Source organism: Notolabrus celidotus, chromosome 14 (genome assembly GCF_009762535.1).
Source record: "Notolabrus celidotus isolate fNotCel1 chromosome 14, fNotCel1.pri, whole genome shotgun sequence".
Classification (NCBI taxonomy): domain Eukaryota; kingdom Metazoa; phylum Chordata; class Actinopteri; order Labriformes; family Labridae; genus Notolabrus; species Notolabrus celidotus.
In genome coordinates, this window is record NC_048285.1 from 10277260 (window position 1) to 10291798 (window position 14539).

At 37.8% G+C, this 14539-nt stretch overlaps 1 protein-coding gene and 1 long non-coding RNA gene across 10 annotated transcripts; one reads left to right on the plus strand and one right to left on the minus strand.

Annotated features, from left to right (window-relative positions):
- Positions 1–545: 545 nt before the first annotated feature.
- On the plus strand, positions 546–13319 carry LOC117825274 (von Willebrand factor A domain-containing protein 5A-like). 9 transcript variants are annotated; one of them, XM_034701017.1, is made up of 21 exons: positions 546–709; positions 2015–2097; positions 2496–2698; positions 2794–3016; positions 4808–4983; positions 5086–5200; positions 5288–5463; positions 5552–5640; positions 5743–5887; positions 6580–6659; positions 6755–6869; positions 7001–7159; positions 7292–7395; positions 8861–9081; positions 9265–9321; positions 9407–9514; positions 10350–10442; positions 11496–11600; positions 12338–12486; positions 12930–13053; positions 13173–13319. In XM_034701017.1, the coding sequence occupies exons 2-21, from the start codon at positions 2055–2057 to the stop codon at positions 13250–13252; spliced, it is 2565 nt and encodes an 854-aa protein (XP_034556908.1). In that variant the 5' UTR covers positions 546–709; positions 2015–2054; the 3' UTR covers positions 13253–13319. The 9 variants fall into 9 exon arrangements, with proteins under 9 accessions (XP_034556908.1, XP_034556909.1, XP_034556907.1 ...); XM_034701018.1 differs by having other exon boundaries at positions 2018–2097; XM_034701016.1 differs by lacking the exon at positions 546–709 and adding an exon at positions 770–914.
- LOC117825277 lies at positions 3274–3548 on the minus strand. The gene is made up of 2 exons (XR_004633824.1): positions 3458–3548; positions 3274–3360 (listed from the first exon to the last, which is right to left on the minus strand). It is a non-coding gene; the product is annotated as an uncharacterized LOC117825277 (long non-coding RNA).
- Positions 13320–14539: the final 1220 nt, after the last annotated feature.

Here is a 14539-nt window from a genome sequence, read left to right on the forward strand (position 1 = left end):
GTACAGTGTCTTTCTTTGTTTGTTTTATGGATTCAAAACTTTTTTTCCACATGGTTACTCCATCTGACCACAACTCCAGTGTCCTTTCTTTTTAAACTTTTCAAATTGTATTACTGTTTTTTATTTAAACTCTGTTTGTTTTAATAATGTAAGGTGACCTTGAGTGTCGAGAAAGGCATTATTATTATTATTATTATTATTATTATTATTATTATTATTATTATTATTATTATAATTATGTCTGTGTTGTCACTTTCCAAAGTACACACATCGACATCAGATCTTTGGATAAGTGATGGTTTATTTACCTTACAGATTTCTGTAGCATAAATATAAAATATATTGAGAAAATACTCTTAAAACAATAGAGGAACGTGCATGCAAGCTTTCAATCTCTTCAGATCAACCTTTTAATGTGTAGAGTACCTTTTTATATTGCATGACCAAATAAAATAAAGTTTGTATTAAAAAAATCCAACTTCTCTAAATGCCTCTCTCTCACGAGATTTTCCTGTCGCTCGCAGTCGACTTTTGGTCTGGTCCTTATTTATACAGTCTAATATGGTCATGTCTGATAACAATATTGAATGGGATCACTCAGCGTCCAGTTACTACCAAGTGAAACAACAGACTGCGTCAGTCTGGGCTCACAGCTGTAGGTTCAGGCTCGCTCTTCCTTCCAGTCCGGAGCAAAACGACAACGTTTGGAGTTAAGTATTCTACTTTGGTTAACAGGCTGTTCTTGCTTGACAGGGAATAATTAGGACAAATGACAGGATACTGAACCTGGCATGAGAAGTGGGTGTGTCTATGTGGCGTGGTTCGAGTTTGGCCGACTGTATTTAGAGAAATACCTTCCGCATATTATTACTGCTTCAACTTCTCAGTTAGTACGCTGGTTTTTCATCAGACAGGTAGGAGACAGCTGCATTGTCTTCATGATTATTTTACTTAGTTTAATACTCTGTATGACCCGTATGTGCAATGGTTATGATGTCATTAAATCAAGTCATAGTTTAACTGTACAGCCGCATCATTGCCCGGAAGAGGGCTTTACAGTCGGGAGAGTAAACAACTCTAAGACCATGAATTCAGAGATAGGGCAGCCTAAAGGGAAAACTTCCCCTTTGGTAAGGGAAAAGGAGAAGGGGGGGAGAAAGAATAGGGAGGAATAGTACAAATCCCCTCCGCATGAAGAGAAGAGCCACAGAGCGACACATACGTGTTAAAAAAGTCAAAGTGTAACTAAACAGAAACAGAAACTGTACAAGTCATGAGCATCAAAATATGGATACAATCAGAATGTAATGCAAAATTTCGTCAAACAGGAAAAACAAGACTCTCATGACCTCCTCTCCACCTGATCAACCTGAGTTTGTGTATCAGTATTCAGTTTACAGATTGCTCTAATGTCAAGTTTGCATCTGTACAGGTCAACATCATCATCTATAGCTAGACCGATATGTTTTTTTCTGGGCCGATACCGATGATTGGTAGTCAAGGAGGCCAATAACCAATATTTGGAGCAGATATTCATTCTCAGTAAAAAGGGAAATATTGCTGTCAATATTTTCTTTCTAAAGTTTTCTACAGTAAATAAAGATTTCCAAAATGTCAATCTAACTGAAATGTTAATCTTTCACTTATCTTTGTTTTATGGAGATATTTCAGTTTTTTCGAAGTGTGGTTGTATGAGTTTTAAATCACTTTTGTAGGGGCCAAAACGGATCCGGCTCAGCTCGTCCCCTGTAATGAGAAACTGCAGGGAGAAATGCAACGCAAGCTATGCTACGGTTTCTGCAGACAGTGTCATTTCTTCCACGTGATTTAGCAAATTTTGAAAGATTCTGACCCGAGCACTCACTTCGTAAAGTTACACTCCATGACAGGATTGTTTTAAGTCAATAAAAATAAGCAAGTAAACTGAAGAAGTTACAGAATGTGTATGATGGTGACTTTACTTAATGTCAGCATACTATTGTTCATAATAAAAATGTGTATTCTCTTTCAACAGCAGTCGATTTCCTTGACAGTGCAACCTGTTAACCAGCATCATGGTGAACTGCTGTGGTCTGCTTACTGTACAAAAGGAACCAGGTAGAGTGCTTTAGAATTCATTTCTATTATACATTAAGTTGAATCAATTTTGAATTTTGGTTCCCTACTTTCATTATTTCATTATATGGCACAACAGCCTGACCTGTACACTTACCCTTTTAATGATTGCTTAACTGAATTTATCTTCAGTCACTTAAATGAAATCAAACAATATTAAAAAGAAAACATTATGTAGCTTTGTTTAGTTTCCTTTGTTTATAAGTGCTTACTGTTGATCAGAGATGTGTGTGTGTGCTGTACATAAGGAAGGGACTCTACCAAACAATTTCAGGATAACATCTCATCTGTAAAAAAGCCATAACTTTGTATCAAGCATATGACATAAGCAGCTGTTCTCACAGTCTATGCACGCGTTTCTCTCTCTGTTACTCTGTCAGTTCCTTTGAAGAGTGTGGATGTGGAGCTGGAGGTGAGGGACCATGTAGCTACTGTTGTCTCCACTCTGAACTATGAGAACAAGGAAGACAAACCACTAGAGGCTGTTTTTGTCTTCCCTCTGCCTGGAGATGCTGCGGTCTGTCACTTTAGTGCTAAGCTCAGACAGACGCAGATTGTTGCTGAGGTCAAAGAGAAACAGAAGGTGAGCAACACAGTGAAGATTAGGCACATAACATGTAACTTACAGTATTACTATTTCAACATTGAACTTCTGTGATTTGTAATTTTGTACTACAGGCGCGTGAGGACTACGATGATGCTTTGAGCTCGGGTCAACAGGCCTTCCTTTTGGAGGAGAGTGAGCAAAGTCCAGATATATTCTCTATGAGTGTGGGCTGTCTTCCACCAGGAGAGAGTGCCTCAATCAGACTGGAGTATGTCACTGAGCTAAGTGTGCAGGCTGATGATGGGCTGAGGTTCTGTCTTCCTGCTGTGCTCAACCCTCGTTACCAACCTCAAGGTATGAAAAACAAAAACAGAAATGTGTCATGAGCTTTTAAACTTTGTCTACATAAGGGATGGGCAGATTAAGCCATACAAAGCTTTGAGGCTTTGCTTCTTTTTGAGTTTTAAAAACAGCAGATGTTTATCTAACATCAGTCTGGTTCTGCTCAAGGTTTCCGAGCAGAACTAGACTGGGTTTAAAAAGTCTGTTTTCTCCTGATGCTGGTTCACTGAACAATGTGTGGTGTGAAGTCAAACACGCTGGGTCCAGGGCAGGTTTCGAAGGTTTATTTACAACAGAAAGGATCAGCTCAGTTCAGACAAAGGAGTGAGTTCAGATGTGGATGTGGATGATTTGTGCTATCAAACAAAAAGGGACAAAAAGGGAGATATTAAATATCTAAATAAACGTCACATAATACTGATAAAGATAATACGGAAATAAGGCGTTACTTACATCAGTAATGCATCCACTCCAGGTAATAGTTCAAAACCACATGGTACAAACATTTCAACAAAGGAGTCACTGGCACATGGCAGGTTTGGAGGGAAAAGGGGGAACAAAGGCTTGGGTGCAGGGTTTTATAGTGTTGGGGGCGTGGCTTAGGTGATCAGGTGTGGCCTGGTGGATTAACATTCAGGTAGAGTGGAGACTTGTGATTTAACATTGGGACTGGATCTTATTCTGTCTTGATGTTGGGTCTTTGTTAATAAAAAATAGAGTACGGTCTAGACCTGCTCTGTTTGTAAAGCATCTTAGGTTAAATTTTTTTGTGATTTTGCACCATTATTTTTAATTAATTATTATTATTATTTAATTAATTATCACATCTCCTGATGGAGATGTGATAGTTAAATAACTGTAACCATATATCATAGTTAATTTCCTTACTTCTTATCTGTCAAATGTGCTTATTAAACATTTTTACAGTGTAGATTTCTTAAAGCTGGGTTTGGTAGTCAGATTTAGATACACTTTTTGTTATACTGGTTAAAACGATCTTTATGTCCCGATGGCAATCAATACATAATGTGTTCTTAAAAAAGAGCCAAAAAAGCCGTTATCTACAACCGGAGTAAACCTGGGAAAACACCAACCAATCCCTGCCATCAGGAGCCAAATTATGAAACCAATCAAATCCCGTCCTGCCGTTCTGCCCGCCTCCTGCACGTACATTTCATGTTTGTTTGTGTTTTTAACTTTCACTATGATAATGTTTTGGTGTTTTCTAACTGTTAAGTGAGACATGAGTTGACGTTGTGCAAAACACAAACGATGTGCTGAGGACCGGTTTTGAATCAGTCACGATCATATGGTCGCGAATCAGTGGCACTCGTGCATGTGAGCGGGGGCGTCATTTTGATGGAGCTCCGATGGGAGGGGTTAGACAGAGTCCTGAGGAAATACTACATTCAAATTCATGCTAGTTTTCCGTGATTACCAACCTAGGTTTAACCACTTTTCAAGGCACTATACCTTCAAAGCTTTGAACAACATAATAGAAATGAATAAGAAATATAGCATCATGGATGAAACATAATATTACAAAAAGACCTTTAAATATTACTAGAATAATTCACACTATGATTGAAAAAACATGATGTCAACTAAGTGTTTATTTGTCCGTCTTGCCAACATGAGCATCTGCCATGTAGCATTTAAAGGGCATCTTGTCTGTAGCCTGACTCTTGACTGTTAGTCTTCTTTGTCTTTGTTGAACAGTGTTTATTGAGGTTAGAACTTGTTTTTTTCCATGCAACTGGAATTTAATTTGACTCCTTTAACCATTTCTTACCTTTCCCAAAGGAAGTGGAGGTAGTGGAAGTGGCAACGCCAAAGTAACCTCAACTCCAGCATCTTTGGTGCCCTACACTCTGTCTTTCTCTGCCCAAGTATCCTCTCCTCGTCCTGTGTCCAGAATAGAGTCCGGCTGTTCCCTTGATCCTCTTCAGTACCTCAATTCAGAGCAAACCAAAGCCACGGTAGGTAGAGTGTTGATGTCTGCTGATGTTGTCCTTCTTGATTTGGAACAAGAAAAAAACATCATTGATTTTGTGTTCATGAGTGTGTTTTGTAAACTGTAGATCAAGTTGGCTGCTGGACACAAGTTTGACAGAGATGTTGAACTTCTGATTTATTACAAAGATGCCCACCAGCCCACCGCTGTGGTGGAGACAGGAGAAACCTCTGCAAAGCTTGGTGAGTGCAAATTAGTAAAACAGATTGATCACAAATGCTAGAATAATTAGAAAAGGCAATATTTGATGTCCTTTTATTGTGGCTCAGGCACTCTGATGGGTGATCCAGTGGTGATGCTGAGTCTGTACCCAGAGTTCCCTCAGGCTGTGATGTCTTCAGTCGCCTCATGTGGAGAGTTTGTGTTCTTACTGGATCGATCTGGTAGTATGGGTCAATCTATGAACAACAGCAAGACTAACCAGACTCGCATTAGCAGCGCCAGGGTATTAATGTTTAAATTATTTTATTAAGCCTTTTGAAATATACCTCTTACACAGTGGCTTTCATTATCCTTTTCTCTTTTCACTTCAGGATACTCTACTTCTCCTGTTGAAGAGCTTACCAGTGGGCTGCTATTTCAATATCTACAGTTTTGGTTCCTCCTATGAACACATCTTCCCGTAAGTCTCTCCAGTCCAACAAATGTATTCCTGTCTTTGGTCTTAATGAATGTTACCTGTTTCTGTGTATTGTGACGTGTCCGTGTGTTGATGTAATCACAGTAAGAGTGTGGAGTACAGCCAGCAGACTATGGAAGAAGCTTTGAAGAAAGTTGGGGAGATGGGGTCTAATCTGGGAGGAACAGAGATCCTTAGGCCACTTCAACACATTTACAACCAGCCCTGCATTCAAAATCAACCAAGACAAGTAATTCACACACAACATGTAAAACATGTCGACCATCTCTTGCCAGTAACAACGCACACCACTTGGCCATCAACACTGCTAATCTTTCTGGTCTGGCTTTAACTTTGCAAGTACAAATTTGAACTGACAAGTTTATTTAAAGGTTATTCAGTAACACTTTACAATAATGGCAAAAAATAGAGAATTCATGCTTGGTTCATGTTAAAGTAATGCATGACTGTTGATTCTGTTTGAATTAATAAGGGGTGCACTATTAACCCCTGTTGTTCATCATGAACTAATGATCATGTCGCTATGACTTCATGGATATTCTTACAACACCTTGCTGCACACTTAACCTTCAAAAACACTTTAGTGACTGTTATGGCATCTCACACAGCTCACAGAGAATGATTTGAAGGACTTACACAAAAGCTGCATGTTTCTGGTTCACATGTCACCTCTCTTTTCTGTTATCTATTTTCATTTTCATTGTCCATTTTGAAACTGTCACTGCACTACCTGCACTGTGTACATACAATGTTTTTATAGAACTGTATTTTATTATATTTTATTGTATTTTATATTTAAATTTTAGATATTTAAAAGCTGGAAGAGAGAAACAGCATCTCGTTTTTCCTGTATGTCTCGTATACAGTGAAAATTGACAATACAAACCTTTAAACCTTTGAACCTTTGAACCTCTTCCCCAGGTATTTGTCTTTACTGACGGAGAAGTGGGGAACACCAAACAAGTTATAGACCTGGCAAAGCAGAATTCACATGCCCACAGGTGAACTGTCAAAACTTTGGTTAACACCCACATCATCAGAACATACCCCATTCTCTTTTGCTGTTTATCTTAAAAGCAACATTGCTGCATTGTAGATGTTTCTCTTTTGGGATTGGAGAAGGGGTCAGCTCTGCTCTAATCAATGGGCTGGCCAAGGAAGGAGGAGGTCATGCTCAGTTCATTGCAGGGACTGACAGAATGCAACCCAAAGTAAGTTAGACATGAAACACATAAAAACTGTCATGTTTAACAATACAATCAAAGATTGTGCTTGAATGAAAGTTTTGGTTCCATGTGGATGAGTATGTAAAATATTTCTAACGCAAACCTTTCATCACCAGGTGATGCAATCCTTGCGATATGCTCTGCAACCAGCTGTGGTGGACATCTCAGTCACATGGGATATGCCAAAGGATGTGTCTGTCACTGTCCTCTCTCCACCAATCACAGCACTTTTCCAGGGTCAAAGGTCACTGGTTTATGCTAGACTCTCTGGACAGGTAGGAGTGGTGACATATGGATGTGAAACTATTTTGTTTTTCAGTGTTAAATTAAAAGTAGGCTTTGAGGCCATTTAATAAATCAATCTCTTTCCTCCGTTGTAAGGGTAATACATCTATAATTCCTCTCAGATTTCAGAAGCAGCAGAGGGATGTGTTACAGTGAAATACAGCCTGGCAGGTCATCCCACACAGAACCAGCTCCAGTTCAGTCTGAAACCTGCAGAGGATACTGGGTAAAAAGGGACTTTTTTCAGACAGCCCTTACGTATATGTTGAGTTCAATTTAATTACAGGGAAACGTTTTGGATGAGAGACTTCAAACTTTTGAAAAAAACAGAAAATAGGCAGCAAGTGTCTGCTCAGTGTCCGACACACTCAAGTAGAAAATGAGTAAATATGTAATCATCCTAACATAAGAGTATTGAAAACTACAGAAGACTAGATTCTGGTCATATGTCAATTTTTGATTTGACTTGATTTTGATGTTTTTATTTTGAACATGTAAAAAAAAAGATTTATAATCCAAAAAAATATTTAGTAAAAAAGAAGAACTAGAAAAAAAATCAATCAATTCCATCAGTAATTCTACAACACTTTAACTTACATGTGCGAAAATCCCTAACCAATTTAAAGATAGTATTATTATTTTCTATTATGTTGAAATCCTAATATACATACACACATTGCATACATATTTGTAATAGTAGAATTCCTGAAGAAGGGAAAAATTATTGCATTGGTCACATACAGTTTTTTTATGTTACCCATCTGTAGATTTCATAATTACCATGTCACTGCCAATTTCCTATATATTTATGAAAAACATATATATTTTGCTGATCCCCAAAAAACATAAATGATCAAGATCTTAGCTCACTTTCATTGACATTATTGGCTTGGATGAAGCTGCTTAGAGTTTCTTTTTGCTCCCATTTTTTAAACATACTTTAGTTCAGTCAAAAATAAATCCAAATGAAATAGTTGTTGCATTTTTAATACTACACAAACAGGGGAGTCAACACTCTCTCAGATGTAACTAGCTATTGACAGTAACAACTCAATTTAGGACAAGACAGCTTGTTCACATTAGCATCAGCTTCTAAAATCTGTGCGTTTGCTGTGTTAAAGGATTGTTTTCCCCCTCGTGAAGCCCTGCCTCCTTCTATGACACGATGCAGACTGTATCTATGTGAGAGCAGTGGAGCACAATGCAGTTAATAACAGTGTTTGAACTTTCAGGAAGTCAAATAACATCGTAATGCAAAAAAAATGACTTCACACATTTTTGTGTCAGACCCTTTACTCTGTATTTTGCAGAATAGAAAAGCATCAGATGACCAGACTAATTCATGTGTCTCTTTTCCACCTTCAGATTCATATTTTTGGAATCATTTTGTTGCTCTGTTATATTTTCAATATTATTAGACGATTGAGTGAACTATAGCTTTACCAGTAGTTTATGGAATTATATAAACTTACAACCATCTTGAAATTGTCCACAAATGTTTGAATTACCGTTGTACTCAGAAACACTAACAGAACAACCAGCTATGCACCATTCTTAAATTAAAATCGGCCCCGGCTTTCTATACTCTTGAAAGTTTGTATAGAAAATAGATTAATTTAAAGGGGAAAAACAGTTTAATTGTTATTTCAAATCTATATACAGATATTTTATAGTCTCTCTCCCATCTTCAGATTAACAGTCCACAGGTTGGCTGCTAGGACTCTGATTCGCTGCCTGGAGATGGAGCAGAGAGGGCCCAGACAACAGCAGGACGACAGTGTGAAGAAGAAGGTGGTGGAGCTCAGTGTGCAATCTGGAGTGAGCAGTGCCTTCACTGCCTTTATCGCTGTCAACAAAGACAATGGCGAGGCGATACAGGGACCACTGGTGCGAAGAAATGTTCCAACGGCCAGTAAGTATTTCAAAGACCCTCAAAATAGAAAGGCTTGATGATGTACTGCTTTAACTTTAAGTTAAGTTTAAAATAAGAGCCATCATTAAGCATTTCAGGATTTCATCACAAATAAGCTGATATTTTCCTTTGTTAAATCACGTGTTTTCTTAACCTAATCTTTTTATTGTTTTTCCTTTTTAGGGCGTATGGCCTGTGCAAGGCCTTTATCTGTGCCTTCACGTCTTGCTCATCACTGTGGTAAGTAAAAAGCTGAATTTCTTGTTGGCTTGGTCTTATATTATATCTTGATCTCTTAAGATTTTACTTTTTTTTATTCTCAAAGAAATGATGAGATCGGCACGTAAAACGACAACGTCATACGTTCCCAACTCCGTACAGATGCATAGTAGGGCTCTACCAGAGTCATCAGGTGGCATCTTCTCAATGGGCTGTGAGTAAAACAATTGAGTGATTTTGCAAACATGACAGATCCAGACTGTACTCTATGTTCAATTATTAACAAAGACCCAACATCAAGACAGGATCAGATCCGGTCCGCTCTTAAGACAGGACTCAGTCTGATCTGAGCTTAATCGATCATGAGCATTGCACCTGGCAGTATTTAGTTAGTTACAGTGGCAAGGAAAAACTTCCTTTTAACAGGCAGAAACCTCAGGCAAAACCAGACTCATGTTCGACAGCCATCTGCCTCGACCGAGTTGGGACAACTCCTGAATGGACATCAGGAGCTGGTAGACTTTAGCCCACACTCACTTATTTAGTGTCAGTATATAAAGCTTTCCTAGGTAAAGTATGATATCACGGTTCATTTATTCATTTTTATAAAATGTTAAATGTATATTTTAATGTCCATAATGTTCTTGTAGAGTATAAAGTTGAAGACTTCCTTGAACGTCTTATAAATGGAGAATTATACGAACATGTCTCCTTGAATTCAGATGATCAGGCAGAGAAGGAAGATGGGGAAGAGGTGTCAGATGAGACCAGGAGTGATATAGATGGTTTATTTCATAGTATGAAGTTTTCATCAACTTTATGTCTTATATGTAAGATCTAAATCACATGAAATGCATAAGAGTTCATGAGTGAGAATACATAAAATGAGTTAAAAATGTGATTATTTTGTTTTTAGATTCAAAAAGGCACAGTTGAGAGGTTACATGCATGCCAGCTCATCGCCCTCATAATGAAAAAGCAGAATTACTTGTTGGCTAAGTCTTATATTGTATCTTGATCTCTTAAGATTTTACTTCTTATTCTCAAAGGTCAAGCACTGATGAGGTCGGAATGTATTGAGTCAAAGTCATCCGGTCCTGACTCTGTACAGATGGATAGTATGGCTCTACCAGTGTCAACAGGTGAAATCTTCTCAATGTGCTGTGACTAAAACAATTGAGTGATTTTGGAACTCAAAATATAAGACTAACAATATTTTCTAAATTCTATCAATTATCAATCATCAATCAATCAATCTTTATATGTATAGCGCCAAACCACAACAACCGTTATCTCAAGACGCTTTTACAAACATGGCAGGTCCAGACTGTACTCTATGTTCAATTATTAATAAAGACCCAACATCAAGACAGGATAAGATCCGGTCCGCTCTTAAGACAGGACTCAGTCTGATCTCATCTTAATCCATCATGAGCATTGCACCTGGCAGTATTTAGTTAGTTACAGTGGCAAGGAAAAACTTCCTTTTAACAGGCAGAAACCTCAGGCAGAACCAGACTCATGTTCGACAGCCATCTGCCTCGACGAGTTGGGTTTGGAAAAGGGATAGAGAAGAATAAAAGAGAGAGAGATGATAGTGATGAGACAGATAGTAGCAGCAGCAGCAATAGTAGTAGTATTACTAGTAGTACTACTAGTAGTAGTAGTAGTAGTAGTAGTAGTAGTAGTAGTAGCTGTTGCTAGTCCAGCATGTCCAGTCCAGAGGAACCTACGAGACAATGGAGCTCACGGACTCCAGAAAGGTCTTTGGTTAGTAGCATTGTAATTAGAATTGGCTAGAGTAAAAAAAACACTTTACGATAGCCTTTTAATGATGTGTCTACATGGAGGTACACGTTAGGCCCTACCTTAATGATAACTGTCCTTTTTTATTTGTGTGTTAAGTCCTTCTCTGTTAAATCTCAAACTCAAAAAGCCACATTTGCACCTGCCATGCTTTTTCCTAATTTGATGGATAAAGCGTAAAAGATTTAAAAAATGAATTTGCACCAACATTGCACCAATGTGGAGAGTGTCTCTGTTCTGGGCTGAGTGACAGTAGGAGTGTGTTTATCATAATGGAGGAATATTTCACCAAAATATCCTATGTGTGTAGTTTTGATGATAATATTAATTTTTGACATACTATTATTAATTATATGTATACCAGGCTGTTAAGTCTTCTCTCTCAACAGGAAAGATGCGTTTGCAATCTTTTAAACGAGGGATCCTTGGTTCCAAGGCAAAAAAGACAGAGAGTCGCGTGGAGGAATCTAAATCTGAATCTAAATCTGAATCTGGTAACAGAGTTCTACAGACTGATTCTGCTCTGCACTAACTTTGACAGCCACAGACGTTCTCGCAGCCTGATTTTTTTTTAAATAGAGGGCAAGTTATTGATAAAAATGAATTAGGGATTATAATACTTTTGATTGAATTAACATAATAAAGTATAAAACATGTTACTATTAAATCAGATAAGTTGTTTTGTATCAAACTTGTATGGAATTTTCAGTGTAAAAATGTATTTAACACTTATACACTGAGAACTTTGTCCCACATTTTGACATTGGCACATCAGCTTTGGCTTTACTTTAGAATTAATAAGATAGTAATAGCTTCTTGCTAAGACAAATAGGCTAATATAACTGTACACACTTGTTTTGGTCCCATCTGGTTTTCTTTTTGCTAAGTTTTTAAGTTTATTATCACAGAACAAACTTCATCTGCTGGTCACCCCATTTTCTTGTCTTTTGTAGCACTTTGCAGCAATGGTCAAAATGTCATTCTCATTCTCCAGTATGAAAGCTGAATTAAGTTAGCACTCCAGATTGGACACTTCATCAAAGAAAGAATGATATACAGTGCCATTTGAAGCCATTAAACAATGACTTACATATTTGCTGGAATATTTTTAACTGCAACACATCTACACGTCAGTGTCCAACAGATAAAAAAAGGAAACAATAAATGCCACAAATGCCTATCAGTGTCCACAAAGATGATTCTTATATTTGCATATTGATTCTCTTGTCAGAAGAGTGCGGACCCTGTCAGCCCTCCATGGACCCTTTGCTTCAGGTGGTCTCCCTTCAGAAGGCGTCTGGCTCCTGGGACCTAGTTCCAGCTCTGGCTACAGCTCTTGGAAAGACCAGTGAAGAGATGAAAAAGCCAAAGCCTGCATCGGTGTGTTATTGTAAAAACGAATACATTCAAATGACTTAGGGGACTAAGTATGAGTTAGTTATAGAATTCGTGAACTGGTTTATTTAACAAATAGTGGTAATAAAATGTATAACAACAACTTGACACCTTCATAAAACAAACCACAACATTTGAAAAATGAAAAAATGAAATTCACATCTCTACAGAGATGATCAGAATAAAAACCCGGAAACCAAAGTTTAGGTGTTCTTAAGCTCTTCAGTACTGGCTTCACTGCCACCAATACAGTAACAACTGGGCTGCACTATTGGCCATCTAAGCCCAGAGATGGTTTTGAAGTATTTAAATATCTTGTTTGTAATTTTGTTCAAAATCAAGCAGCAATATTTTCTCTTAATTATATACTTACATTTTCTCTCTTCTAATGCCTGCTTCATGTTCTTTCTCTTAATTTGGTGATTAAGGTGAACCAGGAAGTATGGGCCACCATTCTGTCTCTGATCTGGCTTCATGGTTTCAAGATAGACGCCCAGGAAGAGTGGGAGCTTCTGGCAAGGAAAGCTGTGTCGTGGGTCTGTGCACAGAACTGTAAGAGCTTAAATAAAAAGTGTTGTCATTTAATATGTGTGCCTGTTAAAATCAGCTGTTTGACCACATTCAGCCCACTCATTAATTTGGTTTTTGTGTTTGTTTTTTATTTTTTCCAGCACCATGTGTGAACGAGTGTGTGGAAGCTGGAAATGCACTTTTGGGATGTCAAGTACAGAAAGATGCCTTGGGGCTCTGAGGTTTTCAAAACTGGCTTCAAGACTGACACTGATAAGGAATTAAATCATGTCACACTTGCAAACAAACCAATTCTGCGGCTTGCACTTAATCAAAATTCAAAATCACTATATCACTTAATTTACAAGGGACCAGGTTCTTCTTTTTGCTAAATTTCTGCTTTTTGAATTTCTGGGAAGTCAGACTTGTCATACATCAATTAATCAAAAATATCAAAGACTAAGTGAATGAGCAAATAAATGCTCCAGGCCTTCCCCAACCCCCTGCCCTCCATCCATCACTCTTTCTTTTCCTTACAAGACCAAACAACACTGCTTTTCAGAGCCGCAAACTCTACAACTCCTAGTTACCATTATTTGAATGGAAATGGAAACAGGAGTTCATCAGCTACCGACTTACACAAGGGACAATGTTGAACTTCAGCTTATTGGATGGAATGCTCTAAAAGAAGATGGAGAAAACAACTGATGTGTTGGCACTTTCCACAGTGCACACATCGACATCAGATCTTTGAATAAGTGATGGTTCATTTACCTTACAGAAAAAAAAAGGTTGCAGGGCGGTCTCTGTATCATAAATGTAAAATATATTGAGAAAATGCTCTTAAATCAATAGAAAAACATGCATGAAAGCTTTAATCTCAGTTCAACCTTTTAATGTGTAGGGTTACTGTTTTATATTGCATGACAGAATAATATAAAGTTTGTATTAAAAAAATGCAACTTCTCTAAATGCCTCTCTCTCGCAAGTTCTTCGTGTCATTTTTGGTATGGTCATGTCTGATATACAGTGGTGGACAGAAACAAAGTAAGTTTACTTGAGTACTGTACTTAAGTACATTTTTGAGTATCTGTACTTCACTTGAGTATTATTTTTAGGGGGTACTTTTACTTTTACTTCACTACATTCAGAAGACAATTATTGTACTCTTTACTCCACTACATTTCTATCAGTGCTCTAGTTACTCACTACTTTTGCTTTGAGGTCAGCTCATGAATTTCCTTCTCTTTTCTGAAATCTGATCCCTAAGACAGTAAACTGTGTTTGTGTAGTTCTGTTTGTCTCAATGGTTTAGTCGTACCTGTATATTGTGCGTCTCCACGGTTGGTCGTGGAGCAAACACAGATCAGGCAGTTCATTTAGAGGTGGTAATGATGGCTATGATTCTCCACCTGAGCACCCACGGTCATATCTTCAGCCTGTGTTAGAGGTTTTTGAAAAGAGGAATATTACGTATGGTTTGAAATGTTCTCCCTGTTTCCCACTCTGCCCAAATATACAAAAATTC